This window comes from Cynocephalus volans, chromosome 1, assembly GCF_027409185.1.
Source record: "Cynocephalus volans isolate mCynVol1 chromosome 1, mCynVol1.pri, whole genome shotgun sequence".
Classification (NCBI taxonomy): Eukaryota; Metazoa; Chordata; class Mammalia; order Dermoptera; family Cynocephalidae; genus Cynocephalus; species Cynocephalus volans.
The window spans coordinates 294,256,754-294,284,228 of NC_084460.1; the positions used below are offsets into that span (position 1 = coordinate 294,256,754).

The window sequence follows — 27,475 nt, forward strand, 5'->3', positions numbered from 1 at the left end:
TGTGTGTGTGTGTGTGTGTGTGTGTGTGTGAATTTATATATTAATTTTTAGCTCCCACCAATAAGTGAGAACATGTGGTATTTCTCTTTCTGTGCCTGACTTGTTTCACTTAATATAATTCTCTCAAGGTCCATCCATGTTGTTGCAAATGGCAGTATTTCATTCGTTTTTATAGCTGAGTAGTATTCCATTGTGTAGATGTACCACATTTTCCGTATCCACTCATCTGATGATGGGCATTTGGGCTGGTTCCAACTCTTGGCTATTGTAAAGAGTGCTGCGATAAACATTGGGGAACAGGTATACCTTCGACTTGATGATTTCCATTCCTCTGGGTATATTCCCAACAGTGGGATAGCTGGGTCGTATGGTAGATCTATCTGCAATTGTTTGAGGAACCTCCATACCATTTTCCATAGAGGCTGCACCATTTTGCAGTCCCACCAACAATGTATGAGAGTTCCTTTTTCTCCGCAGCCTCGCCAGCATTTATCGTTCATAGTCTTTTGGATTTTAGCCATCCTAACTGGGGTTAGATGGTATCTCAATGTGGTTTTGATTTGCATTTCCCGGATGCTGAGTGATGTTGAGCATTTTTTCATATGTCTGTTGGCCATTTGTATATCTTCCTTAGAGAAATGCCTACTTAGCTCTTTTGCCCATTTTTTAATTGGGTTGCTTGTTTTCTTCTTGTAAAGTTGTTTGAGTTCCTTATATATTCTGGATATTAATCCTTTGTCAGATGTATATTTTGCAAATATTTTCTCCCACTGCTCTAGCTTTTTTAATGTAGCCCTAATGTCGGGGTAGCTCTAGGCTAGGAAATAGGTCATTAAAACATGACAACCATCTGGAGTTTCTGGGTCTAGATTGGTATATTGTTGAAGGGCCTTGGTTAACCTGTCTAAAAATTCGGAAGGGGTTTCTTCCCTTTTTTGTATTACTTCCTGCACCTTTTGGAAATTTACAACTTTTCAAGCAGCCCGTTTGAGGCCGGCTACAAGGCAGGAAGCAAAAACATCACGGGAATTTATGCCAATAGGGGTGTTATAATCCCATTGGGGATCCTGTTCTGGAACTGCATTGGGACCTGTAGGGTGGTTAGGATTAGTCCTGTGTGTTTTGTCTGCATGGGCTCGGGCTAATTCCCATACACTCCTTCGCTCCTCAGGAAGAAGGGTGTTAGCTATCAACATGTATATGTCATGGTGTGTGAAACTGTAAGCCTGCAGGATCCACTGAAACTCCCTAACATAGGTGGTAGGGTCAGTGGTAAAGGAGCCCAGTTTCTTCTCTAATTGTGTGAGATCAGAGATGGAAAAAGGTACATGAACTCTGATTACCCCTTCTGGGCCAGCCACCTCTCGAAGTGGTGCAATAGTGGGAGGGACCAGAGGGAGCCCCTGTGATCTAGTCCGTGGAGGACTAAAAGGTTTTGCGGGAGGAGGGGAAATGGGGGGCAGCTGTGGAATTGGAGTGGAAGGGGAAGCTGAAATGGAAAATGGCGGAGAGGAAACTGAGGCGGAGAGGGAAGTGGGAGCGGAGGGAGGCGGGTGGTATGCAGGTGGTTCGTCCACAGGATCGAAAGTAGGAGAGTCAAGAAGGGGTGGAGACTTACAGGCCAGGAGGACTTGGGAGGGAGAGCATGAAGAACAAAGATGGGGATTTTGTCTGAGGAGGCAAAAGGCCTCGACATAGGGGATCTCCTTCCACTTTTTGAGGTGCTGGCAGTAGTTAAAAAGGTTGCAAAGGAGGTCTGGGTCTAGGGATCCCTCAAAAACCCAATGGTTTTGGTTGTCCAGGGGGTACTGGGGCCAATCTTGAGTGCAAAATCTGATCAAGAGCTTTGGCTTAAAATCTGGTGTAAGGGAGAGTACAGTAAGGTTTCTGAGTAAGCATTTGAGGGGCGAGGTTTCCAGAAGGGATGAGGAGGCTCCCATTGTGAAGTAGACAGAGATAAGGAAATCAAGAGGAAGAGAAAAAGAGAAAATGAGGAAATGAATCCCCGGGCTGGAAGTGGGTCAGCAAAATCCACGAGGCGTCCCCCAAGGAGTTTGTGAGCCACAGAGGTTCTATAGGAACCGGATTAGGAGGAGAGTGAGGGTCATCACCCACACTTCAAGCTCCCAGGAGGCACAGTGCCGGAGGCCACAAGGAACCTAGTACTAGGATTTTTGGAACCCATTTTAGCGTCCAGAGAGAGAGAGAAGCAGAAAGGAGCCTCCACCCTGAACCCTCACGCTCAAAGGCTCCTGGAGAGAAGGGAGTGAATAGCCAGAGGGTCCGACACGACAGTAAAGGTCTTAATGGGGTGTAACTTTACATCTCTTAAGGGCACCAGAGCCTTGTTGGTCGATAACTGCTCTGCTGTAGCCCAGAAGAGGGTGGCAGCCCTATAAGGGAGACTTACCCAAGGGTGGAAGCAGTGGTGAGTGCAAAGAGCCAGCGCCTGAAAAGGTGGATGAGGGCGAGCCGCCTTGGTTGAGACAGAGGTGGGGCCCACAATGGACAATCCCGCCTCCCGGGTTTCGGCACCAATGAAAGGATGAGGCACAAACGTAAGGCAGCTTGCCGGAGAAGTTCCAATTTTATTTAGCGAGTACATCTGTTTTATAGGGTTAGAAGAGAGTTGATAGGTTTTCAGGGGACACGGGGCATTTGGGGATTGGATGGACTATGTTGCTAAGGGGCCAGGAGCAGGGAGCCTGCGCTGATTGGCGCGCAATTCGCGCCGGCGGGAAGGCATTGTGGTGCCGGTGGGAAGGAAAAAGGCGGATGAGAAGGGTAGCCAGTGCCATGATGGGGCGCCGCCGAAAAAGAGTTCTCATATGACCTAATACCTTCAGGTGAACTAACTTGGTGGATTCTGGTCCTTTGCCCTGGCTCTTCCTTTTGCCCAAGTCCTTCTTCCCCCAGATAGCCCATGGCTTACTTTCTCACCTCCTTTGAGTTCTCTTCACATGATATCTTCTCATTGAAGCCTACCCTGACTGTCCTATTTATAATTGTAATCAGCACTTCTAGTTTTCCTTACGCTGTTCTGTTTTTTTCTTTCCTCCATAGCACTTAATTTCAATACTGTTTATTTTTCATCTCCTCCTCATCTTTATCTGTTCTCAGATGTGTCCCAAACACCTAGAGCAATGATGCCCATGGAATATTTGTTGGATGAAGGAATTCCAGACTTCTTTCTCTTGACCTCTGCTACCTTCTTCACATTGATGTTCTACTGGTTCTTACACTTGGATTTGTTCTTGACGCAAAATAAGTAAAAATTTATGAAAAGAGCTATACTTACTTACAGTCATAAGCCATTTAGAAAAGAAAGGGATGGACATATTTCTTGGGAAAAGTCATATATGAAGGGCCACATGGTATAAAAGGGAGTCAGCTAATGCTTTGTGACTACAAAGGGCCTGGAATATGAAGTTTCTCAGAGTCAGATTTCAATTCAGCATATAAAGGTACTTTCTTATAGCTAGAACTATCTGAAATTGAATGGCATGCCTAATGAGGCAGGTAACTCTTCCTCCCACCCCCTGCCCCCCTCCATCCCACATATTCAAGATGTGGGTTAGTCTGTCTAATTGGTTTGGTTTGGAGGTATTTGGGGGAATAAGATTTGGATTAAGGCAACTTTCCAACTGTGATGATTCTGTGATCCTGGTCTCTAAACTGATCTGGAGTGATTTCTAGGATTTATTTTTAAGTGAAAAAAAGCAAGGTGAAAGAAAAATTATAATATTCAGCTATTTGTGTAAGAGAGAAGAGAAAATAAGAAAAAGTATATCAAAAAGAAAAAGAGAAATATAGAAAGGATAAACCAGAAAATGATGAGAATTGTTATCTATAGGGGATGGGTAGGAGCAGGGTAGAAGGACAGAGATGGGAATGAGACTTCTCTGAGTACACTTGAACTTTTGAGCCATTTAAAATTTTAAAAATTCAACAATAAAATTAAATCTAAAAGGAGGTAAAGCAGAATTTCTAAAATTGAAATAAAACAAAAATAAATGAAAAATGAATTAATTCAAGTAACTTTTGAGCCCTCTTAGCTATATATCCTTAGTGTATTTTAAGAACAAAACACCAAAGAAATCTTAGTAGGTTCATTGTTGTTAGTGGTATTGCAGTTGTAATTCTGAAACTATTTTGGCCATTGAGAACTGGGGTTCTCACTGGGCAAAGGAAGATGTAAATATGGAATGGGAGAAGATGAGGAAGAACCTTGTGGTATTAGATTTCAGTGACACTGACTTTCAAACAATGTGTGATAGAGCTTGTATGTGTTGTCCCCCCAAAGCTCATGTCAAAATCCGATCCCCAACTTGTCAATATTGGGAGCAGTTTGGGTTATTTGGGTTCTGGGGGAGGATCCATCATGAATAGATTAACGCACTGAGGGGCAGGTAGTGAGTGAGTTCTTGCTCTGTTAGTTCCCGCAAGAGCTGGTTGTTTAAAGGACTCTGGCACCTGCCCACCTTTCTTCCTCTTGCCATGTGATCTGCTTGTACCTGCTGGCTGCCTGCTACTTTCTGCCATGAGTAGAAGCAGCCCGAGGCCTGTGCCAGATGCAGCTGTCCCAGAATCGTGAGCCAGATAAACCTCTTCTTTTAAATTACCCAGTCTCAGGTATTCTATCATAGCAACAGAAATGGAGTAATACGTTGTGTTAGATTGAACTGTGAAATTGCCAGTTTTTAGGCCACAGATAGACAAATATCAGCAATGTCATATGATTCAACCCAGTATTTTCTAACTCTGCTGGCTGAAAGGGCCTAGAAGCAATGACACCCCCATAGTAATGAGCATCTCTATCTAGTGCCCTATCTTGGTTTCTAAATACCATTTGCCACCAAAAGGATCTGGGCTCCTTAGGAATGCAGGTAATTACAAGTCTGGGGCAGGAATTGTACAGGGTGACAGTGAACCATTTTGCTATGCCTAAAACCATAGAAATGCTCAAAGACTTATTGGGACACACCACAAGAATATAGGAGGTCACTTGAAAGGGCTCCCACCAGCCTGATTTGGGATAATTTATATACCAAAAAGAATAGTAGTGGTAATGGACCATTGAATTAAAAAAAAAAAATCAGTGAATCTGTAATGATATTAAAAAGAGAAAGAACAAACCCTGACAAAAAAGAAGTTGGGGGTAAGGCAGGAAAAGTTCCTTTTAGCAGAAAAGAGCCAGCAAATAAATTAGAAGGTGTTATTGGATAAGAAAAGCATGATTTTATAACTTACAAAGTTATGATTGATTCAGGCAAAAGTCTTCAGTGGATGCTGAAATCATCAGCTGAAAGCTGTTTTTGAGAACAGGATATTCACACAATCTTGAAGTCAATTCCACAGATTATTTATTATTTACAAAGGGTAAGAGGTTGCCTTAAAATAGACAAAACTGGCTATTAGCACCTTAACCAAGTAATCAAATCTGGCAGCCTGACAATTTGTGCCTTTTGAAGGGAAGCAGTATTAAGTACCCATCATCACCTGTGAAGTATTTAAGCCAAAATGTTCACCACGAATCTAGTCAAGCCTTTTAACCTAACTTTTTACTTATAGGAAATACAAAGGAGATTAATTTTGCCCCACTTGGTTTATTTCTGTTTCTTCTTTTCTTCCTCCTTCCATCAGGAAACAATTCAATAAATCCAGAACATATGATATTCTACAATACAACTGGCCTGGACTCTTCAAAAAAAAAAGCAATGTTATATTTGAAAAATGAAAAAAAAAAAAAAAAAGATGGGTGGACATTAAACAGACTAAACAAACATAGCTACCAAATATAATGTGTAAACTTTGATTAGATCCTGGAGCAGGAGAAGTAAAAATTTAGAGACTTTGGGGGGACAGTCGAAGACATTTAAATATCTGTAAATCAGATGATATGAAATTATTAATCTTCTTGGCAGTGGTAATAGTATTAATGGTTCTGTAGAAGAATGCCCTTATTTTAGAAAACACATGTTGAAGTATGGAGGCATAAAGTATCACGATCTCTGCAACATACTTTTCAGTAGTTCAGATGTTTTTTTAAAAAAGGAAAAAATAAAGCTATGAGGGGAGGGACAGAGAAAGGAAAGAGAAAAAGCAAATGTGACAAAATGTTAACATGTGATGAGTCTTAATGAGGGGTATTGGATGTTCATTTTACTATTCTTTGAACTTCCTGAAAGTTTAACAATTTTCAAAATGAAAATTGAGGGGAAAAAAGTTAATTTGAGCATATTCCCGGGTTTAAACCATGGCTTTCTTGGCCCATGCCCTTATCGCTGGTTCCCACAGTACCAGGCCAGTCCTGTCCTGTGGCCTCTGCTGCAGGGCATCATTTTTTGATGTACAAAAAATGGTCACAGAACGATGAGAAGTTCATTGAGCGAGTGAGGAGATGAATATGACAGGAGAGACCATTTCAATTAGTTCTGATTGTCTCATCTTATCACTGTCCTTCAGAAAGTAAAGGAACCTAATACCCACGTTCACGTGGTCTAGAATTTTCCCAAAACTTGAGGTGGCCCCTCTGTGGACCTGAGGTTAAAAACTGCTGGTCAGGTGAAAAAGGCCTGCCCAAAGCACTGCTTCCTGTCTTTCTGCTCGCTGTGTGGCTTCAGCTGTGTCACTTCACCACTGAGTGGGGGGTGGGAACAACTGGACTAAGGTCGCTCTCTGCCCCAAATAGACCTTAGTCTTTTTCTGTTCTGAAAAAATCTGTGATTTGAGCCAGACTTGTTACAATCTGTTGTGCCAGTAGAACTGAGTGAAAGAGTATTAAGATATCAGTAACCTCCATCAGAAAAAATAATCAGTGTCCCCACTGAACCAAGGGGGACAGACCTAAATTTGAATGATGACAATAGCACAGGGAAATGGAAGCTAACATGAATTCAGCATCTGACTTTACTGGAATGTCCAGCACCCATCTGGCTGAGCTCTCTACAGTGGTGCTCTCAGGGACACAGCACCATGGATGAATGCTCTGGCTCTTTAGTTGTTTTTCCTGATACAGCTTATGTAAAATTTTCTGATTTCTATATAAACTGTGATACTATCTAATCTAAGATAGTATTAGAGTAAAAATTTTTTTCTTTATCCTCATAGGGTTATTCCTTAAATTTTTTCCATTCCTTTTCACCCATTCGCCATCATTGACCCAGATCCTCCTCCCCACAATTGCTTGCTAGCAGGGAGACAAACCCAGAGTCATGGACAGAGTAGGGCCTCTATAAATTTTGTTAGTCTGGAAATGGTCCCTGAACCACAGTTTGTAAAACACTGTTTTATGAGAAAAGAAGATGGGATGAAGACAGAAAAGGACAGCCTTGGAAACAATAACACTGTGGTATGACCACAGAATTGGACACCAGGAAGTCATGAGTTCTAATCCTAAATGTATTTCTCAAGACACAGTGGCAAAATTGAATGGAAAAGTGTTAATGAGAGCCCTTTGGTCATTTTTTCATTCATTTCTCCATCAACTATTCATTACATATGTGCCTTTTGTGTGCTGGAAGGGATATAAAGACAGGCCAGTATCAGAGCCAGACCTGATATTGGCTCCCAGCCTGTCACAGTAATAAGACATGTCCGTAAATAACCACCAGCGTGCCAGGAACAGTGGCCAGTGCCATCAGAGAGGAGCAGGTCTTAGGCATGGGTAGGGCAGGTGGGAAGAGGTGGCTTCTACTTTGTGGAGCCAAGAGGGTTCAGTGGAAACAAGATGGCATTGCAGCCAGGCCTTTAAAAGCTAGGTAGGTCTCTAGTATTGGAGATTGATGGAGTAAGTTTCCCAGTATAGGAACAGCACAAACAGTGTTTCAGAGAGCAGAGGGCATAGAGAGGTACATGTTGGTAATATGCAATCTAACTGGAAAAATATAGGTTGGGGCTGTACCATGGAGGGATTTGAATCCTAAGCTGAATTTCTATTTTACTCAGTAAGGAGTTATGAATGTTTTCATCCAGATGCATGCTTTAAGATGATTAATCTGGCAGCAACTGAGATCTTGGGGAGAGCAAATTTTGTGATCTGGTAGGGGCCATGGCCAAAATCCAATGAGGTGACTAGTGACAAAGTGGTAAGTAAATGTCACTGTGGCGACTAAACAGCTACTTCTAGCTGGGAGGAGGTGAAGAGGTTATACCTCAAGGAGTCAGAGCATGCAAGCTCAATGGAAGAGTGTGGGTGACACAGACTGAAAATTCTTTCTATGTTTTGTTTTTTCCTGGGGTTCTTGGCCGGGTCTTAAGGGATTATAGAAGTCTTTTAGTTAATCTTCATGTGTTCTTTTCCCAGACCAATGGCTTTGAGTAAAACAGACAATCTTAGAAGTGTTCTGTCACTTTAAAAAGTTCTACTAAGACCTTCAGTCACGTGCCTTCAGAAATTTCGGTTACATAACATTGCTCTGAATTGGAATTCTGCAGCCTCATGAACTGGAGTCTCATTCTTTCCCTCCCCCACCTGGCACTTTATTTTCTGTGGGTCAGGGTTAGCTTCTTTCTAACCATTGTTGCGGAACTCTTTAAATATTTGGTCTCACAGGTTCTAAAAGCTGGCAGGCCAGACTGCTCCCTGCAGGTTGTGAGACCAAAGCCTTCCAGAAAAGGAGCCAGTAAAACCCCAAGCATGTTAACAGAGTGTAACAGCTGCATGGTGCACCGCCCCCCATTGCCCCCAACCCCGCCCCATGGGGCTGGGTGCCCAAGTGCTGAGGCCAGCAGCTCTTAGCCACTGTGGCCCATGACCAAAAGGAGCACTCATGCACTGCATCGAGACCAACTCGTAATCGTGGCAGTGGCAACAGATTAAATCACTGGCTCTCAGCACTGAGAACTGGAGTTTGTCAGGGTCACTCACTATTCCCTTCCTTCTCCCAATTTTCCATAGTGAGAGAGCAAGTTTGGAGTCCACTGCTACAGTACAGATACTTGTTGGTAGCCCTCGGAGTTTTACTGTCTAGAAGTTTGTTCTCTTAATAGTCCATGCTACAGGTCTCTCTCTTCCAGCATCCCCTTAATACATGATTCTGAAATGTTATAATTCCTCAATATACACATGCATTTATTTATACTCTGCTTTTTTCCAAAAATGATTTAAGGCAGCTTGCAGATACACATATAATGCAGTGAATTCTTTTAGTTAGGAAATGGGGCAAAAAGAATGTATGAGTAGGCAAATTAGGCAACAGCCAGGATAAAGGTTAGTTCACAAAGTTCAAACTACAAATAAAGCCTTGTAGAGGCAAGTTACAAATGTTTTTCTGTGTTTCCTAGCAGCCAAAGCAAAAAGGGAAACTTAATCAAGGATAACTCAGCTCAAGAGTAGAATGTTTCCTTGCAGTGCATTAACTTCTCCCATTAGTGCTCATAAAAGGGCACCGAGTGATCAGCTGGGCCCTTGGTCTCATCAGCTTCCCCGCAGTGACTAGCATAGCCATTCACTTGACTTCTTGAAGTCTCCCTTGGGGTAGGCTTTGTGGCAAAGCCCCATGTAGGACAAGGGCTCCAATGGAGGCCTGTGCAGGGTGTTTCAGTGTAGTTCCTCACTTCTCCAAAGGTGCTCTCTGGGAGATACTCTGCCACAAAAAAAGTGCCAGGAGCAATTAAGTCTGGCAAGAACTTTTGATACCAGCATATAAAAGGCTCTGTAAAGTCCTACAATTAAGAAATCGGTCCAGCATTTCCCAAACTGTTTTAATCACAAGACCTTTTTTAAAAATTAAGATACTTATTTGGAACATTAGGAAACGATCTAAAACACAGTTCAGCAAACTTTCTGTGAAGGCCACATAATAAATATTTTAGGCATACTATCTTTGTCACAACTATTCGACTCTGCCATTATTTCAAAAAGCATGGCTATTTTCCAATAAAGCTTTATTTATGAATACTAAAATTTGAATTTTGTATAATTTTCATGTGGAATGAAATAATATTCTCCTTTTGATTTTTTTCCCAACCACTTAGAAATGTAAAAACCATTCTTAGCTTACAAGCCATTCAAAAACAGGTGGCAGGCCAGATTTGGTTTGTCAACTGTAGTTTGCCGACCCCTGATCAAGGATAATATTTGGATGGCATGTCTTTCCAGCAAGCAAGCCTTCCTGAGTACTCTTCCTCAGAGTTCAGTTTTAATTTAGACTTTTGTGTTTCTAGTTTAAGAGCAGATTTAAAAAACAAAAGGTAGTATAGAATTGGTTGGAGTGCTTACAGGCTAGTTTAGGATTTTCCTTAGAAAACAATTGTGGGTCCTCTCAAAGAAGATGTTTATAAACTAACAATCGAAGGCTTACTCTGTAGTGTATGGCTGGATCAATTTGGGGCTGCAATTGCTTTAGTGAGCATTATCATTTATACAATATATCCAGAGAAATGAAAGTCTCAAAGCACCCAGAAACATTTAATTTTAAGCAAATATAACTTCCTAGTCAACACTCCACGTAAGCTAATAAAATGTGGCTCCCTGCCTGCCCCCTCCCCCGCCAAGCTAACAGAATAGTCTTTTTGATTTTGTCTAGGGAGGCCTTCTTTCAACTTCTTATAATGTCATTATGATTCAAGAAGGAGGACCAAAACCTTTCCACTACCACACCTGACATTTCAGTTTCAGTTATTCAAGTATTTTTTACTGAGTACTCAGTGTATATAAAGCATTCAGTTAGGTTTTATGGGGGGATACAAAAAGGAGCAAGGAGCAGATGGTATCTTCTTCACCTTGTGTTCAAGATCGACACCAATTTAGAGCCCATTGCTGTGGTGTCATGGTTAATTTCACCTCCTCTTCCTGTTACCATCCATCCATTCATTCAGCAAACACTTCTGATTTGCAGCCTCTGTTCAAGGGCCTGGTACTGCAGCCCTGGGGAGTATACTGTCACTCTTGCTTACAACCTCTTCTGTACAATGGAACAGAAATTATTTCTGCATATACTGAGACTTCAACTTTTGTGTTTCTCATACTCTGTTTGCAATATTTAGTGGGAGAGTGGGTCTCATGATTAACCACGCTTTCTTGGACTACACTCTAAATGCTCTGGCTCCCTGTACCTGAGTGGCACCCACCTTTCCCTGCCCTCTTTTCGTAGTATACCAGTGGGGATATAGTTTTACCAGATGTGTAATTTTAAAGCCATTGACTATATTAAGCAAGAGAAGCCTAAACAAATGTTACAAGTTAGCTAAAAACATCTTATAAGCAATATTATGTATCTAGTGGACAATTGTATTTTAACTGAGGAAGATACTCTGTAGTGTAATTTTTTTTCCATTTACAAAAGGAGTACGTAACTGCAGTGAAAAAATTTTACAATATGAACAGATGTAAAGGGGAAAATATTAATACATAGTTCTAGCACCCATTGATCGACCCTATGAACATTTAACACATTTATTTTTCTTGATTCAAAAATCACACTTTAATATTTTTATTTTTAAATTAACAAACAGTAAAATTGATCTTTATTGGTGTACAGTTGTATGAATTTTACGATGTATAGATTTGTGTAACCACCATGTCAATCAAAATGAGGAAAGTTTTGTGTCACACCCCCACTCCCCTGACGAGCACCCCTTTCCCAGCCCCTGGCAACCACTGATCTGCTCTCTGTCACTATAATGTTGTCTTTTTGAGAATGCCATATAAATGAAATCATACTTGTATGTAAGCTTTTGAGAGTGGCTTCTTTTACTCAGGATACCTTTGAAATTCTTTCAAGCTGTTGCATGCATGAATAATTTGTTCTTTTTTGTTGCTAAGTACAGTTCCATTGTGGGGATGTACCACAGTTTGGGTATCTACTTACATTTAGGATTTTTTTTTTGGCTGGTCAGTACAGGGATTGAACCCTTGACCTTGATGTTATTGCCACCATGCTCTAACCAACTGAGCTAGCTGGCCAGCTCAAGATTAGCTTTTGGGGTTTGTTTTATTTATTTTTTTTAACATTTGACATTCCTGGAATCCTGAAGTACATTAAAATCCATGCATCTATTTAGTGGGTTGGGGTTTTTATTTCCCCATAAAGCTATTGTTGAATTGATGGTGCATCTTATAAACAATATGTCTTAGAACCGTGGTCTTGTGGTGGTGAGATGATCAGTGTGAAGGATTAAAGAGGGCTGTTGAGGGTTAATTAGGTGTAAAGGAAGTGGGCAGTAAAGGGTCAGATAGAGAAAGGCCCTGAGAGCTTTGTAGTCCAGCGCCAGAGCAGCTTGGCAGCGTCTGAGGGCTTTGGGGCAGTTTGATCAGAGAAGCAACATCAGGAAAGAAGTCTTTAACAACAAAGCCTAATTGTGGTCAGTACCAGGATGGCCATCACCAGTGCTGATGAGATAGGAGGGAAGAGGAAAACTGTGGCAGTGTGCTGCTAGTACAGGAGGAAATGCAGGAAGAACCTGGGAACAGCTCAGTGGAAGCAGAGATCATGGTGCAGGGACGGAAGGGTCATTGCTGCAGAACTCCCCAATCTCCAGGTCAGGACCTGGGCAGGAAAGGGTAGGGGGTGTGGAGAACCAAGGATAGCTGCTGCCAGAATCTTTAGGTATTTACATGGGGGGAATGTGTGGGCTGGGCGGGACATGTTATATGGGAAATTATAAAACAAAATGAGAATGTCCTGGAGCTTCACTGACTAACAGTGAGATGTATATAGGGATACTGTGCAAAGATAAATGAGCACAGGGTGTACTTGATGATTTGAGTCTGGGTAAAGTATACAATTATTGCATGGAAACAAACTATTTGGGCTATTTACAAGTAGAATAGTATTACCGTTAACTATATGGCCCAAAGTTTTTTGCAAAGCTTATTCTTGGATCCCATTCCCCTGTGTCACAAGTCATGTGACTTATTCTTTGGCACATCGCATTTTTTCAAGATAGGAGAAGGAGAGTAAATCATCTTTGTGTAGATCCTTGAAGGACTGGTTCCCATCAGCCACTGGGTAAGGGAGAGGCACAAGTAAGAAGTGACTGCCGGGGAGTAATTTACCCAAGGGACTTTCCCCTCTTGTCAGATAACTCTTCTTGGGAAGCCTCACTCCTGGAAGCTGCCTCATTTCCACCTTCTCACACCTGTTCTTGCTGGGGATCAAGGAGAAGTAGGTGCCAGTTCACAGAGAGGAAGAGAAAGACATTCACCATTTGTCTTTCCCCAGTCTCACATTTTATTAAAGTTCTCCTTCTCAGAGAGAGACTATAGAAGTTATTCTTCACTTTGCCTAACAGAGCACATTTGCTAAATAAATTAACTGTTCTTTAAAGCTGTTCTATAGTGGGGTACAGTTTCTATTATTTGTGGAGTTGCTAATTATATCCTAAATCTTTCCTAGAAAAGACTGTATCTTCACCATTGACCCATCAACTGCTCGAGACCTCGATGATGCCCTCTCCTGCAAGCCACTCACTGATGGTAGGATGGAAATTTCTGTACCATTCTGGGAAGCAGGCAGTCTGCATACCAATGTGGTTTGCCTGACTGCCTGGTACTCGCCCCCCCTCGACCCCCACTCCCCAGCAGCTTAATGTACAAGGCTAGGTTTGCTTTGTTCCTGAACTTGTGACTTTATGATTGTGTTCCTGTGATGACTTTGGGGAGGGTGAGAATGAGAAATGTCCTCTTACCAGGACTCTTCTTGGGCCTCAGAAGAGGTGGCAGTGAGGGCAGAAGAACTAATTTCAGGCCTTGCCCGTCCGTTAGTTCCATTTTGGGTGTAAAGTATCATAGAAAGAAAGCCCCTAAGGGCTCTGCTTAGGAGACTCATAGGCTTCTTTACCTGAATTTAACACCAGATCAGGGTAATTGAAGGGGTACTTTCCGAAGGCATGCTTTGCAGTGGGTGGCAGGAACACCTTCCCTGAGAAAGGCCTCTCCAGGCCTGACCTGAAGAAGCCTGGCCTACTACCAGCAAATTGTGAAAAGCAGACCATTAGGGGCTCTTGAAACATTCTTTGGGATGTTGCTAAGTAAGAAAAAGCAAAATTGAGGCCAGTGGTCTTTGGAAATTATACAGGTAGTATAGGAGGAAGGGAAAACAGCAATTGACTCTCAAAGGAAAAGTATGTAGGATGTAAGAAGAGGAAACCTCATCAATTCCCTTTCTAACGCCCCCCAGATGTGCTGCTTACAGTCTGCAGCTACTTCTTGCCCCTCCCTAAGGTGTATCTGAGTGACTGCTTTAGCTTTGGTCATTCATAGAGATGGCCTTGGCACTGACATGGCCTTTGCAGACTTGCCCATGATGGGTTTCCACCCTTGCAGTTTCAGGCTGCCACAAAGTGTTGATGGCCCAGTGGCCTAGTCTTTTAAAACATTGCAAAGATGTTCTCATCTCCCACTGATGCAAAACTCCATAGGTTTAGTGTGTAATCTCTTTTCTATAACAGGCAGTGAAACTTAGTAGATAGACGGATGAGAGACAAAAAACTTCATCCCCACCCCCCAAAAAAACAATAAAAAATAAATAAGTAAAACATCATTGCCTAAAAATATTTTTACCCTCTTTTAGTGGGAGCCCTTCTTGGAACTATGGGCAAGATTGCAAGAAAATTTCAAGGAAGAGAAAGCATAAAATAAGAAAAGTTCTCATGGAAATTTTAGAGAAATTAGATATTTTTAAAATTCAAAATTGAAGCAGCCTGCTTAAAAAAGCAAATACTGGGTTGGTTTCTACATTTTGAGCGGTCTCTGCTCTGTGCAAAGCCTTGGACATACCTGTTCTCTGCATAGACTCCACTTCCCTGAGTGTGAAAGTGTCCCCAGGTTAAAAGCCAGATGACTGTGGACCTTACTTCTGGTATTTCCCTTTCCCCCAGGTTCACATCTCTGCTCTGTGAAGGAAAAGGAGAGAAAGTAGAGGCAGGGAAGAAAGTCAGAGAAACATTACAATAGTTTAGGGGTAAGGACCTGGACTGGAGGTGGTAGCAGTATCAGTGGGGGGTGGGATGGGCAGATGGGAGGAAGGGATAACAGAAGAATCTGTGGAAATAGATGCTGGGGTTGAGGGTGAGGAGTCGGTACCAAGGCTTCAACCTGGATCACAGGGAGATGGAACCCACAATTAGAAATCAGGAAGTCAGGAGGACAGGCTGTTTTAGGAGAGAGAAATGGAGTTGTCTGCCTGATGATAGTATTTATATAAGTTGCTGCATGTCCTTTTATAGGAGGTTGGGTATAAATAAGCTAAATTGATATAAAGAGAGCCCTGAAGAAAAGTAAGCAATGCACCAAAATGCAAAACATTTAATTAGGATTTTATTAGAATAATGGGATCATGATTTTTTGTTTTTCTCTAGTTTCCAAATGTGGTAATAATGGTTTTATAAGGAAAAAAAATTTATAATAAAAAAATTATGAGGTGCCAGAAATCACGGGCTGTCCAGTAGCCCACTATACCAGGTGATCAGATACCTTACATCTTCTTAGTTTTTCTTTCATTCCAGAGGAGCAATTTACATCTCTTCATTTGGCAGAGCAGCAAAAAACGGCATGGAAAAGGAGTCAGGGAAGACTACGAAAAGGCCTCAGTTGGTCAATTAAGCACTTTTATGGTGGCACTTCCACAGTTGGCCTTTGTGACAGCAGTTTCTGCCAGGGCCATTTGTCCAGGCAGATGAAAAGTGAAAGTCAGTTCCAGGTTGGATTGGGGTGAGGTTGTCTAAGTTCAGGTTCTGTCAGTTACCAGTTCATGTCAGTTCTTGGTTAGAGGAAAAAATTTTTAATATTTCAGAAAGCAAATAATACTTTGTAATGAAAAAAATTTTATAATAAAAAAATTATGAGGTGCCAGAAATCACAGGCTGTCCAGTAGCCCACTATACCAGGTGATCAGATACCTTCTGTCTGCTTAGTTTTTCTAGGCATATTTATGTTATCTCTAGCCATTCTGATTTAAAGAAAATATAAACTTTCCTTTGGTCCCATTGAAATCATCTGAATTACTATTGTGTGAAAATTAAAATACACAAACATATAATATATCAAGTCCTCACCATACCTTTCTGTAGAGTTCAGATGTACTCCCAGGACTTGTTACCAATATCTATCAGGTGACAGACTTAGATGATCTGTTCTACAATATACAGTGACCACCTCTTCACCAGTAGATCATAATTAGGTTGAAGGAGGGGGTGCCACCTACCTCCAAGGAATCTTAGATTTAGAAGGGATTCACCAATCATCTAACCTGATAATTCTCCACCTTTTTTAGCCTATAAACACACTTGAGCAGAACACTCTCATGAGCATTACCCAGCAGCGTGGAGTCTTTGACTTTTGTTCAATATTTAATAATACAAGTAGTGTTATAATGATAACCCAGAACCTAAAGACAATAAATCACATACTTCAGTGTTATTATTGTAACAGATCACTTGCAACACACCTCACAGTTGACCTCATCACTCAAGTGTGGGAATGCCACAGTTGTCACATCACCCTCTGTTTTTTGAATTACCTCTACAGCATCCACTTATTGAATATCCAGATTGCATTTGAACTTTCTGCCTTAAGGCAAGCCATTCTGCCTTAGGATTGCATGACTATTTGGGAAACCTTCCCTGTAACGATCTGAAATACTGCTTTCTTCCTATAATATTCCACCCATTAGTCCCATTTATGCCTCTAGAAGCCCTACAGAACAAATGGAGTGTCTCACATGACAACCCCTCAGATATGAGAAAACAATTACCATGTATCTTCTGAGTCACAGCTTCTCAGCTAAGCATCCTAATATTCTTCCATGTCCTGTGGCTTATGGGGTATGAGTCCATTTCTCATGTCATGGAGTCACTTCTGCCTTTATGAAGTCTGAGGTACATGGCTGCCTGTATTCAGACTTCTCCTCCCTTGCTGTCAGGACCTGGTGGCTTTCTACTAGCCAGTTCTTGTTTATTGGGCAGAACTGGATCCAGAGTAATAGCTACCCATTCCATTCAGTTAAACAGCATAATTGCTTTGCTCTGGTCTCTGAGAGAGGAAATTGTCAGCCAGACAAATCAGGACCTTTATTCAGCTTTTAGTTAATTCAGGCTCTCAACAGAAAATTGAAGTTCACTTCTCCAGCATCTTGCTTCTCTGTTTTCTATTCGCTAACGTGAACCCCGTATAGATTTTACAGTTTCTTGTCATGACTGGTGATATTTAGAGACAGTGAGGAAGTAGGAGCTAGAGAGACTGTGTTCCCCTGTGTGCCAGGCTTAGTCTAGAGAACCTGAGGAATAGAATGGGATAGAAGTAGTTTTAAAGAGCAAAGGGCTCTAAACCTCCTACTGGGATGGAAAGGAGAACAGGGAAGTTCTGGAGCTTCTGAGTGAAAAGGTTCATGCATACCCCCAGCAGCCAGGCCAGGCCCTCCTCCTGGGCTCCATTCTCATCTCTAGGAAGATCTTACCCCATAAGTCATTCACTCCAACCCCTTCATGTTTCCTTTCACTCTGCTTCCTCTGCTCAGCTATACAGACTTAAGTCTCCTTCATCCTATAAAACCTTTCCAGAACCCTGCCACAGCTTAGGAATGTTCGCTTTCATCCATCAAGACACCTTGAAAGAGTAATCTATACTGGCTGCTGCTGCTGTCTGCTTCCCTTTTACTCCTTATTCCCTCTGCAGTGTGGCTTCAGAAAGCACAAGCTGTCCCTGGCCTCAGTTTGCCAAACATCTGCACAGCATTTGGCTGCTTTGACTATTCCTCCTCCTTGAAATTCTCTCTTCCTTGGACTCAAAGGACCCTGCTTGCTCTTGGTTCTCACTGACCCCCCTTTGAGCCTCAGTGCCCTTCATTTCATGCTCTGCAGCCTTTGCACTTGGTACTCCCTTTGCCTGGAGTGCTCTTTTCCTGGAGATTCACCTGGCTGATTCTTTCACTTTTGTTCAGAAGATTCCATTGGTCACTTTCTCAGTAAGGCCTTCCCTAGCCATTTGACCTCAAATTCCACCCTCTTCCACTTCCTGTCCACTTTCCCTACTGCTTTCCTTGCCACTCATCACTCACTAACATGCTGTTGACTTACCCATCTTGTTTCTATCTACCTTCCTACCATTCACTGAGGGATCCCCAGCACCAACCACAGACACTCAAGAGGGAAAGGTTTTCCCAGGAAGAGGGAAGAGTGCTGCCGAGTCCCCAGAGTGACAGACATGATGTTTTGGAGGGAATTGCAAAAAGCTTGGCATGTCTGGCACATGAGGTTCGAGGGGAGTGGTAGTTGTAGATAAAGCAGGAATGAGATCACAAATTCCTTGGTAGGCCCTGCTAGAAAGTTTAGATCTTATGGAGAAGGCAGCAATTTGAGTTGGAGAGCGACATCATCTATTCAAGAAATATGTATTGAGGACCAAGCACTATGCTTTGTACTAGATGTACAGGGGTTGAAAAAAACTAGACAAGCTTCCTGTCCTCCCTCAGTTTCATATTAATTAACATTATACAAGTAAATGTTGACCCATTATTGGTGTAGGAATAGGGTGGAGGCCAGACAGTAATATTTAAACCTAGATTTGAAGAATAAATAGGGGTGACCCAGACAAAGAGTGGGGAGAAAGGACATTTCCAGCTAAGGGAAGAGAGTGTGTGAAGGCTCTGAGTTACAAAAGGACTTTGGCAGCCAACAAGGCAACATGGTGGGCTGGGAGGAGCCTCATGGTAAATCAGAAAGGGGCTTGCAGGCTCTGTTGAGGAGGTGGTTTGATTTGGAGTGTACTGGTAAGCCAAGTGTTTTTAAGCAGGAGAGAGTCAGGATTCAATTTGCAAGTTGAAGAGATGACTCTGCAGGCAGTGAGGAGGCTAGGTGAGGGGGGTGGTGTAAAATGGTGTAGGTAGGAGGAGGCAAATGCCCCAACCAAGGCAGAGGCTGCAGAGCCAGAACTGGAGAGAGGTTCTCACTAGCTGGAAAGGGAAATCAAGGCAGGGCTTAAGTGTCTGGGTGGCTACAGGAGCCTCTTCACTGCTCTCCTGAGTCTGCCCTTCCCTGCTCACATACTGAAGCCAAGGCAGTCCTTATTACGTGACGTCTGATTGGGTTATTACCCTGCTTCACACAGTCCAAGATTTCCTGTCCCACTGAGGGTAATGACTAGGGTCTTTACATGATCTGCTGCTATCTCTGCCTACCTCCCCACCGTCCCTCTCACCTTCAGCCACATGGCCTCCTATTGTCCCTCAAAAATACCGGTCTGCTCTTACCTCAGCGCTTTTGCACTTACTGTCCCCCTTCTCCAGATCTGTCACTACTCTTAGGTCTCTGCTCAGATGTCATCTCAAAGAGGCCCTTCCTGGCCTTCCTGCCCCTCCCCTTCTTGATATTCTTTCAGGTGCTTGCCGTGGGTCCGTCCCATTGGATGGTAAGCTTTATGAGAGCAGGGACATCGTTTTGTTCACTGTTGAGCCCTTAGTTTCTAGAGCACTGAGTGTTACCTAGTTGGCACACACAAAATGTTTGTTGAATGAATGACTGAGTGAAACAAGTGAATTAATAAACTTTTGGAAATTGGAAGTAAGGGAAGAATCTGGAAGGACCTCTAAGTTTCTGGCTTGGGCACTGGGTAGAAAGATATGCCACTCAATAGCATTTGAGGGGAGCTGGTTTTAGTAGGAAAAACAGTAAGTTCAGATAAGGACATGTTGAGTTTACATTACCTCAGACACATCCAGGTAGAAATAACAAGGAGACAAGTAAAAGGTCAGGGCTGGAAATGGAGAGTCATCAGTGCATAGGCCTGGTAAAGAGAGCCTAGGGAGAAGTCACAGAGGAAGACCCAGGCCAGACCCTGAGAGATGCCCCCATGTTAGAGATTGAGATTGAGATTGAGCAGCCCAATGAAATGACTGAAAGGGTGAGGACAGAGAGACTGGAGGCAGAGCAGAGGAGAAGGGAGAGGGATAGGTGGAACAGGCTAAAATGGTGGCCATTCATAACAGCTGTAGGGAGAGGTAGGCAAAAGAACAAAAGAGAACTGTGCAAAATCCTTTGGCTTTGGAGACTGGGTTATCATCGAGGACCTTTATGAAATGAATGTCAGTGGCTTAGGGCAGAGGAGGCCAGACTGTAGTTGGTGGAGGAGAGGAAGGCAAGTAAGGAAATGGAAACCATGAATGTAGATTACTTTTTCTAACAGGCTGGGCTGTGAAAGGTAGGAGAGTCAGGGAGGGCAAGGGTCAAAGGAGACTTTTTTCTTTGTTTTTAAGATGGAAGAGATTTGCCATGTTTCTATTGAGAAATAGGAGATGACGGAGAAGGAGAAGTTGAAAATAAAGGAATGAGAGGAGGTAATTGTTTTGCAAGGTCTTGAAGAAGAAGGTGGGGGGTGAATTCAGAGCATAAATGGGAAGTGAGGCCAAGGCATGGAGGACAAACACCTCTTCCTTTGAGACAGAGGCAAGGCGTAGGGAGTGGCCGCTGCTGCTGAGTTTTCACACTTGGCAGTGTCCACTTTGCCTGTGAAACAGGAATCAGAACCACCGTTGAGGGGGTTTGGGTTAGAGTTAGGCTAGGGAGCTGACCCTGATATCATACGGAGTGTGAGCAAACACTGCTCAGGTATGCCTGGGTGACAGTAAGATTGTCCTCTTAATTCTCAGCCTCCTAGGCATGGGAGCAAAGGTTTCAGTGATTCAAATTTGGGGCTTTGCTGGGAGGGAGAGTGTGGAGGGTGACAGGACAAGGCTTCCCTCTGAGCCTGTCTCTTCTCCATTTGCTGCTTTTATAAAGGCATCACTCATGAATTTCCCTTCCTCCTTGCCGTCTGCCCTCCACCTTGCTACCCAGTTATCTTCCCTACCTTGTACACACAAGGACCAGATCGTGTTACTTTTCTGCTTGAAAATCTGCTGGTACCTATGGATAAGGTCCATATTTTTTAGCAGAGCTTTGTTACCAAAGCCCTTTAAGATTAGTCCTCAGCCTCCTCTTCTCTTTCTACTCCCCAGTGTCAATTCCCTCAATAGCTCTGTCTCCTCTGTCTCTCTCTGTCACTCTCGTGTCTGGCCACTCCAGGCTCTGTGTATCCACTGCGCCCTCCTGCCTCCAGGCCTCTGCGTGCTCTTTTCCCTCTGTTTACGATGCCTTGCAAGCCTCCCTTCCTCCTTCTGTGTCTGATGAAATCTCGTTCGGAAGCAAGATAAACCGCTGCAGAGCTTTCCTTTCGTCCTGGCAGAATGAGTCGTTCCTAGTTTATACTGTCAGTACCTTTTCTTCATGTCTCTAATACAGCAATAAACATCATTACTTCTGGATTTAATTCCTCTTTTTGTTTGTTTCCTAAGGGCAGGGTGTTCTTTGAATAACTCTCCATCCTGAGTATCATGCACACTACCCAGCATTTAAAAAATGTTTGGTTTAGTCAGATCTAACAAGGCAACCTTTGTGTACTTTCAGCATTTCACTCCTTTTTCTGTTTCTTGCCTTACTCTTTTTATTTCCAGTGTACTTACTTTTATCCTTGAGTTTATGGGTTACCTATGGGCTTATATCCTGACACATAAGCCTACTCTGCTTTCTCTTCTAAAACAAGTCTATTTCTTTGGAATTGGGCATACCTTTCCCTTGTGACATTCAAGTCTTTCAATCCATCTGTCATGTCTCGGTGATACCTATGGGAACATTGAATTGTCTTACATTCATGCTGTCTGTTACTGCAGCCCTGTGACTTGGCCTGAGGCTCACTTCTTTCTCATTATTTCCTTGCATGAGTCTCTCACATGGCCTACACTGCTCTTCTCTTTTCATGCCTCCAGCCTTCCACAGCAGCTTGTGTCATGATTTTATCTTGTCATTTTTCTCCATCTCCCTCCTGTCTGTATCCATACCGTTTCCAAATTCAATATGTGCTAATTTACTGATAAAATTGACTTCTTAATGAACCTTAAAGTGATAGTAAAAAACCAAACAAAAAACAGTTTGTAATACAAACACCAGAATTGTTTCCTTTAGTGATATTGGCAAACAGTCTTATTAATTAAGAAAAGCCTTTTTACCACCAAGTACATCTTCAGTGGCAATGCTAATCCATCAGTTGGGAGAAACAGAAAGTTGATAGCACAAAAATTCAAGTATTCCTTTGGTAGCAGATAGGTCTTAATTAATGGTATGTTAATGAGACTGAAAATTGAAAAAAAGTTTGTTTTTTCTTTCCGTCTGTTAGGAATGCAGTTTCAAGGTTAGACTGGGGATAACACCAAGGTAATACCAGAACTTAGAAATCAGGTGACATTTTGAGAATGAAAATCAAGTTTAAATGGTTATCTGCAGGATTTCCTCATGCCTGGAGAACTGTAAAACTTCAGGTAAAATCTGGTATTTTAATCTTCCTATGGCTGAAACAGAATGCATGGTAGTAGTTTTGTTCTCTTTAGGGTCACAGATCCCTTTGAGCATCCCATGAACTATGGACTCTCCCTAGAAAAACGCACAAATACATATGAGTATATGCACAAAATTTTGCTTACGACTTACATTTCCAATGATATTATAGAATGGATATCCTGAAAAACCCTTCTTCAATAAAACTCTTTAAAGTGATACATCTTTTTAAAATGTATGGAAAGTCCTTAGAGGCCAGGACTAAAACAAGAGCAGGTAACCAAGCAAATACGTATCTGCTGAAAATTGCAGCTAACCTAATGATATCTTCTGACTCCTAGTGACCCAGAGGTTTTACCTGGGACCTGAATTAATACTTACACTTTCATAGTCCATAAAATTTCAAGTCAAGTATTTATTTTAAAGTGGTGCCAAGTGAATAATGCTTCCAGAATCAAAAGCATATTTTTTCTGGAGGAATTAATCTTCAACCATACTCTTAAAGATTTGCCACAAGTAAAGTTCTGGTAAACATAAGCTCACATAAAAGTCATGAAACATACAAAGAAATAAGGAACCATGAGTGAGAATCAGTAGAAAAAGCAAATGTTAGAATCACGCCCACAAAGAATTCGGATATTAGAAAGAATTATTACTATAAAATGAGTATTTTAACATATTTAAAGAAACCAAAGAGTGCATTGAAAATATGAGTTAGGAAAAAAAGACGATCAAATGACAAGATATTTGAAAAAAACTAAGTAGAACTTCTAGAAATGAAAAACTATAATAAGTAAAATTTAAAACAACTAATTAGTTGAATGGCAGATTCAATTCAGAAATAGGGAATTTGATCATTGAAAGATAGATCAGAAAATGTTTTAAAAAGTATAGCATAAAGAAACAAAGAGGAATCATGAAAGAATGGTCAGGAAAGATGGAGGATAGAATGCAGAAGTCTAATTTTAAGAGTGCCAGAAGGAAATAATAGAAAGAGGGGAAGAGAAAATAATGACTGAGAAAATTTGAGAACCTATGAAAGGTAATAAATAAATGAAATCCACCCCTAGATACATTATATTTAAAGGAGATCTGAAAATCAGACAGAAAGCAATGTAAAAATACCCTTGAAGTGCTGAGTGAGGTGCAAAAGACCAATATTTAACTTGAGAATTATTTGCACAGCAAAACTAGCTTTCAAAAATGCAGGCTGGATAAAGACATATTTACTTTTTATTGTGGTAAAATATATACTTACCCCTATAACATAAAGTTAGTCATTTTAACAGTTTTTAAGTGTACAATTCATTGGCATTAATTACATCCACAGTGTTGTGCAATCATTACCACTATTTCCAAGACTTTTGGAAATATTTCCGAGACTTTTTTTTTTTTCATCCCAAACAGAAATTCTGTTAACTATTAAGCAATAATTCCCCATTCTTCCTCCCCCAGCCTCTGGTAACCTCTTAGAATCTACTTTTGAATAAAGACATTTTTAGAGAAACAAAAACTGCTAATTAATCATCACAAAACCTTCACCAGGAGTTGAACTTCAAGAAGAAGGAAAATGATCAAAGAAGGAGGTCTGAGATATAGGAGGAAACCGTGGTAAACACAGAGAAATATAAACAGGTCGAATGTACAAAACAATAATATCTTATTATTAAGGTTAAAAATAAACACAAGGAAGAATTAAATACATAATAATAGGATATAAGTTGGGAGGGAATGAGAAGAACTAAAACTTTTTGTTTTATTGTTTGGCAGGAGAGTAAATTTATTGATAAACTTTAGAATTTATTAAGTACAAATATTAAAATGTCTAAAGTAACCATTAAAATAAGAGATTTCTAACCTAATTTTATTATGGTCAGGGAATTATTTAATTTCTTTTAATTGTATTGAAACTTGTTTAATGGCTCAGCATATGTTTTTTCTTGGTAAATGTTTCATGTGTACCTGAAAAGAATGTGTTGAGTATATCGTTGAGTATAGTGTTCTATAAATACCTGTACCGACAGGTTGGGATAGTGTTATTCAAATCTTCTGTATCCTTATTGATTTTTTTCTATATGCTCTATCAGTTAGCTGAGAGAGAAGTATTAATCTCCAACTGTAATTGTAGATTTTATCTATTTCTCCCTTTAGTTCTGTTAATTTTTACTTTTTTTTACTTTGAAGCTGTTATTAAGTGTATACATATTTAGGAATGTTATGTCTTCTTGATAAATTGCCCTTTTTATCATTATGAAATATGTACTCCTCTTTTATCTCCAGTATCTACTTTGATACTACTATAGCCACTGCAGCTTTCTAATGATTAGTGTTTGCATTGTATATCTTTCCCCATTATTTTACTTTTGTTTTTTGGGTTTTTTTTGAAAATGCATTGGATTTTATGGGGAAGTTGTGGACAAGGGGTGTTATCATACTCACTTATGATCCATCCTTTTGCTTTTAACCTGTTTCTTTATTATTAAGTATGTTTCTTATAGACATCTTTTTTTATGTAGTCTATCTCAGCCTTTTAATTTGAATTTTTAGATTATTTACATTTAATTTAATTTTAGGTATAGTGGGTTTAAGTCTATTATCTTGCTGTTTTCTACTTATTCCATCTGTTCTTTGTTCCTTTTTTTCTTCTTTTCCTGCCTTCTTTTGAATTGGAGTTCCCCCCACCAGTATTCCATTTTGTCTCCTCTATTTGCATATTAGCTTTACTTCTTGACCTTGGCACTGTTGACATTTTGGGCCAGGTAATGCTTTGTTGTGTGGGACTGCCTTATGGATTGAAGGATAGTTAGCAGTATTCCTAGTCCCTACCCACTAGATGCCAGTAGCACCCCTCCACCACCACCTCCCATGATGTCACAGCTAACTGACTTGGGGAAAGGGAAATACCCAACTCCAGTCCCTTCTAGCCTTACATTTGGGAGAAAGGAAGTGCCCAACTCCAGCTTACCTTAGCCATCTTGTCCCATCTAAGGGGAGAGAAAAAAACTGAGAAGAATGAAATTTACAGTCCAGAGGTATAAGCTCACTAAAAGACTAAGTAAGACCTAGTCATAGGACTATAGAAAACTTCACCATCCCGCACACCTTACCACCACATCACTAAAGGCTTTTTTATACCAGTTCCTTTTACCTGGTATGTCACGTCCAGCTATCAAGAACTAATTACAAGACATACTAAAAGGCAAAAAACATAATTTGAAGAGACAGAGCAGGCATCAGAACCAGATACAGCAGGGATGTGGAAATTACTAGACTACGAGTTTAAAATATCTAAGTTTAATATGCTAAGGGTGCTAATGGATAAAGGAGACAGCATGTGAGAACAGATGGGCAATGTAAGCAGAGAGATGGAAATCCTCAGAAAGAACCAAAAAGAAACATTGGAGATCAAAAACGTGATAACAAAAATGAAGGATGCCTTTGATGGGCTCATTAGTAGACTGGATATGGCTGAAGAATCTCTTGAGCAAAAAGATAAATCAATAGAAATTTCCAAAACTGAAAAGCTAAAAGAACACAGACTGAAAACAAACAAACACAAAATAGAATATTCAAGGACTGTGGGATGACTACAAAAGACATAAATGTGCATAGTGGAAATACCAGGAGAAAAGAGAAAGGAACACAAGAAATATTTGAAATTATAATAACAGAATTTCCCCAAGTTAATATCAGATGCCAAACCACAGATCCAGGAAGCTCAGAAAACACCAGGCAAGATAAATGCCAAAAAAAACCTACACCTAAGCATATCATTTTCAAACTACAGAAAATCAAAGATAACAAAAATTTCCTAGAAGAAGTCAGAGTAAAAAAAACAACTGAAAAGGAACAAAGATTAAAAATTACACCCAACTTATCCTCAGAAACAATGTAAGCAAGAAAAGAGTGGAGTGAAATGGTTAGTGTTAAGAGAAAAAACCCACCAACCTTGAATTCTGTACCCTGCAAAATTATCATTCAAATGTGAAGGAGAAATAAAAGCTTTCTCAAACAAAATAGAGGGAAATTTTGTCAGTAGACCTGCCTTGTGAGAAATATTAAAACAAGTTCTTTAGAGAGAAGGAAAATAATATAGGTCAGAAATTCAGATCTACTTAATGAAAAGGAGAGCATTGAAGAGGGAATAAATAAAGGTAAGATAAAACCCTTTTATGTTTCTTATTCTTAATTGATCTAACATAAAAATCAAGCCTGTAAAGATTATCTTCACATATGTTTAGAGATAAGGGGAATGTATAAGTTGACTTATTGTATGAACACATACTGTGGGTACAAGTACTGAATCAAAAAATGGGAAATATCCATTATAACTGTAACAATAGATGACCCCTTTACTCACCAAAGACATACACAAAACAAATAAGCAGACTCTACCATGCCTTTTATGTATGTTGTAGTGAAAAACAGAATTGATTTACATAAATAGTGAAAGTTCTTGTTTCCACTCTTAGCCCTGCCTTGGAACAGAATTTGAAACATATAAACATGTACATATGCTTTTCAGTATTCAGCTTCTGCATTATTTTTATATTTTACATCATATGTGCTGTATCTATAGTGTTCATGTTTCACAAACATTTCAGATATCTTTTATATGCTACTAATAATAGAAGTTTGATACATAACTTCCAAATGAGTAGAGAGAAGCAAATGGAATGAAAAAAAAGGAATAAAAACAGCTCAATCTAAAAGAACACGTAACAAGAGAAAAACATATATATAGAAAAAAGCAGGACAAATAAAAGCACATATTAAGGTGCCAAAAAAATTTATAATCACACCAAACTCTATGGGTAAAAAGCAAGAACTGTCAGACTGGATAAATCTTGCTATATGCTGTTTAGAAGAGACACACTTAAAATATGAAGACTCAATGATCAAATGGAAAAAGATACACCAGTTATGTACTAAGCAAAAGAAAGCTAGTATATTTTCTATCAGTGTCTGACAAATAGATTTTAAGGTAGAAAACATTACTAAATGTAAAAAGAGTCATTAAATTATGATTAGAAAGGTGAATTCATCAGGAAAATGTAATAATTGTAAAATATATTACCAAATAATATAGCTTCAAAATATATAAAACAGAGTGCAGTGTTATAACATCAAGGTCAAGGGTTCTGATCCCTGTACTGGCCAACTCCCCTCT

At 40.6% G+C, this 27,475-nt stretch overlaps 1 protein-coding gene across 6 annotated transcripts in view; it reads left to right on the top strand.

Annotated features, from left to right (window-relative positions):
* The window catches only part of DIS3L2 (DIS3 like 3'-5' exoribonuclease 2), a 401,609-nt gene that overhangs the window by 237,210 nt on the left and 136,924 nt on the right, over positions 1 to 27,475 (top strand). For all 6 annotated transcript variants that reach the window (XM_063104706.1, XM_063104715.1, XM_063104740.1 and 3 more), the window contains exon 10: positions 13,341 to 13,420. In XM_063104706.1, coding sequence (XP_062960776.1) covers positions 13,341 to 13,420 — 80 coding nt within the window. The remainder of the gene's footprint in view (positions 1 to 13,340; positions 13,421 to 27,475) is intronic.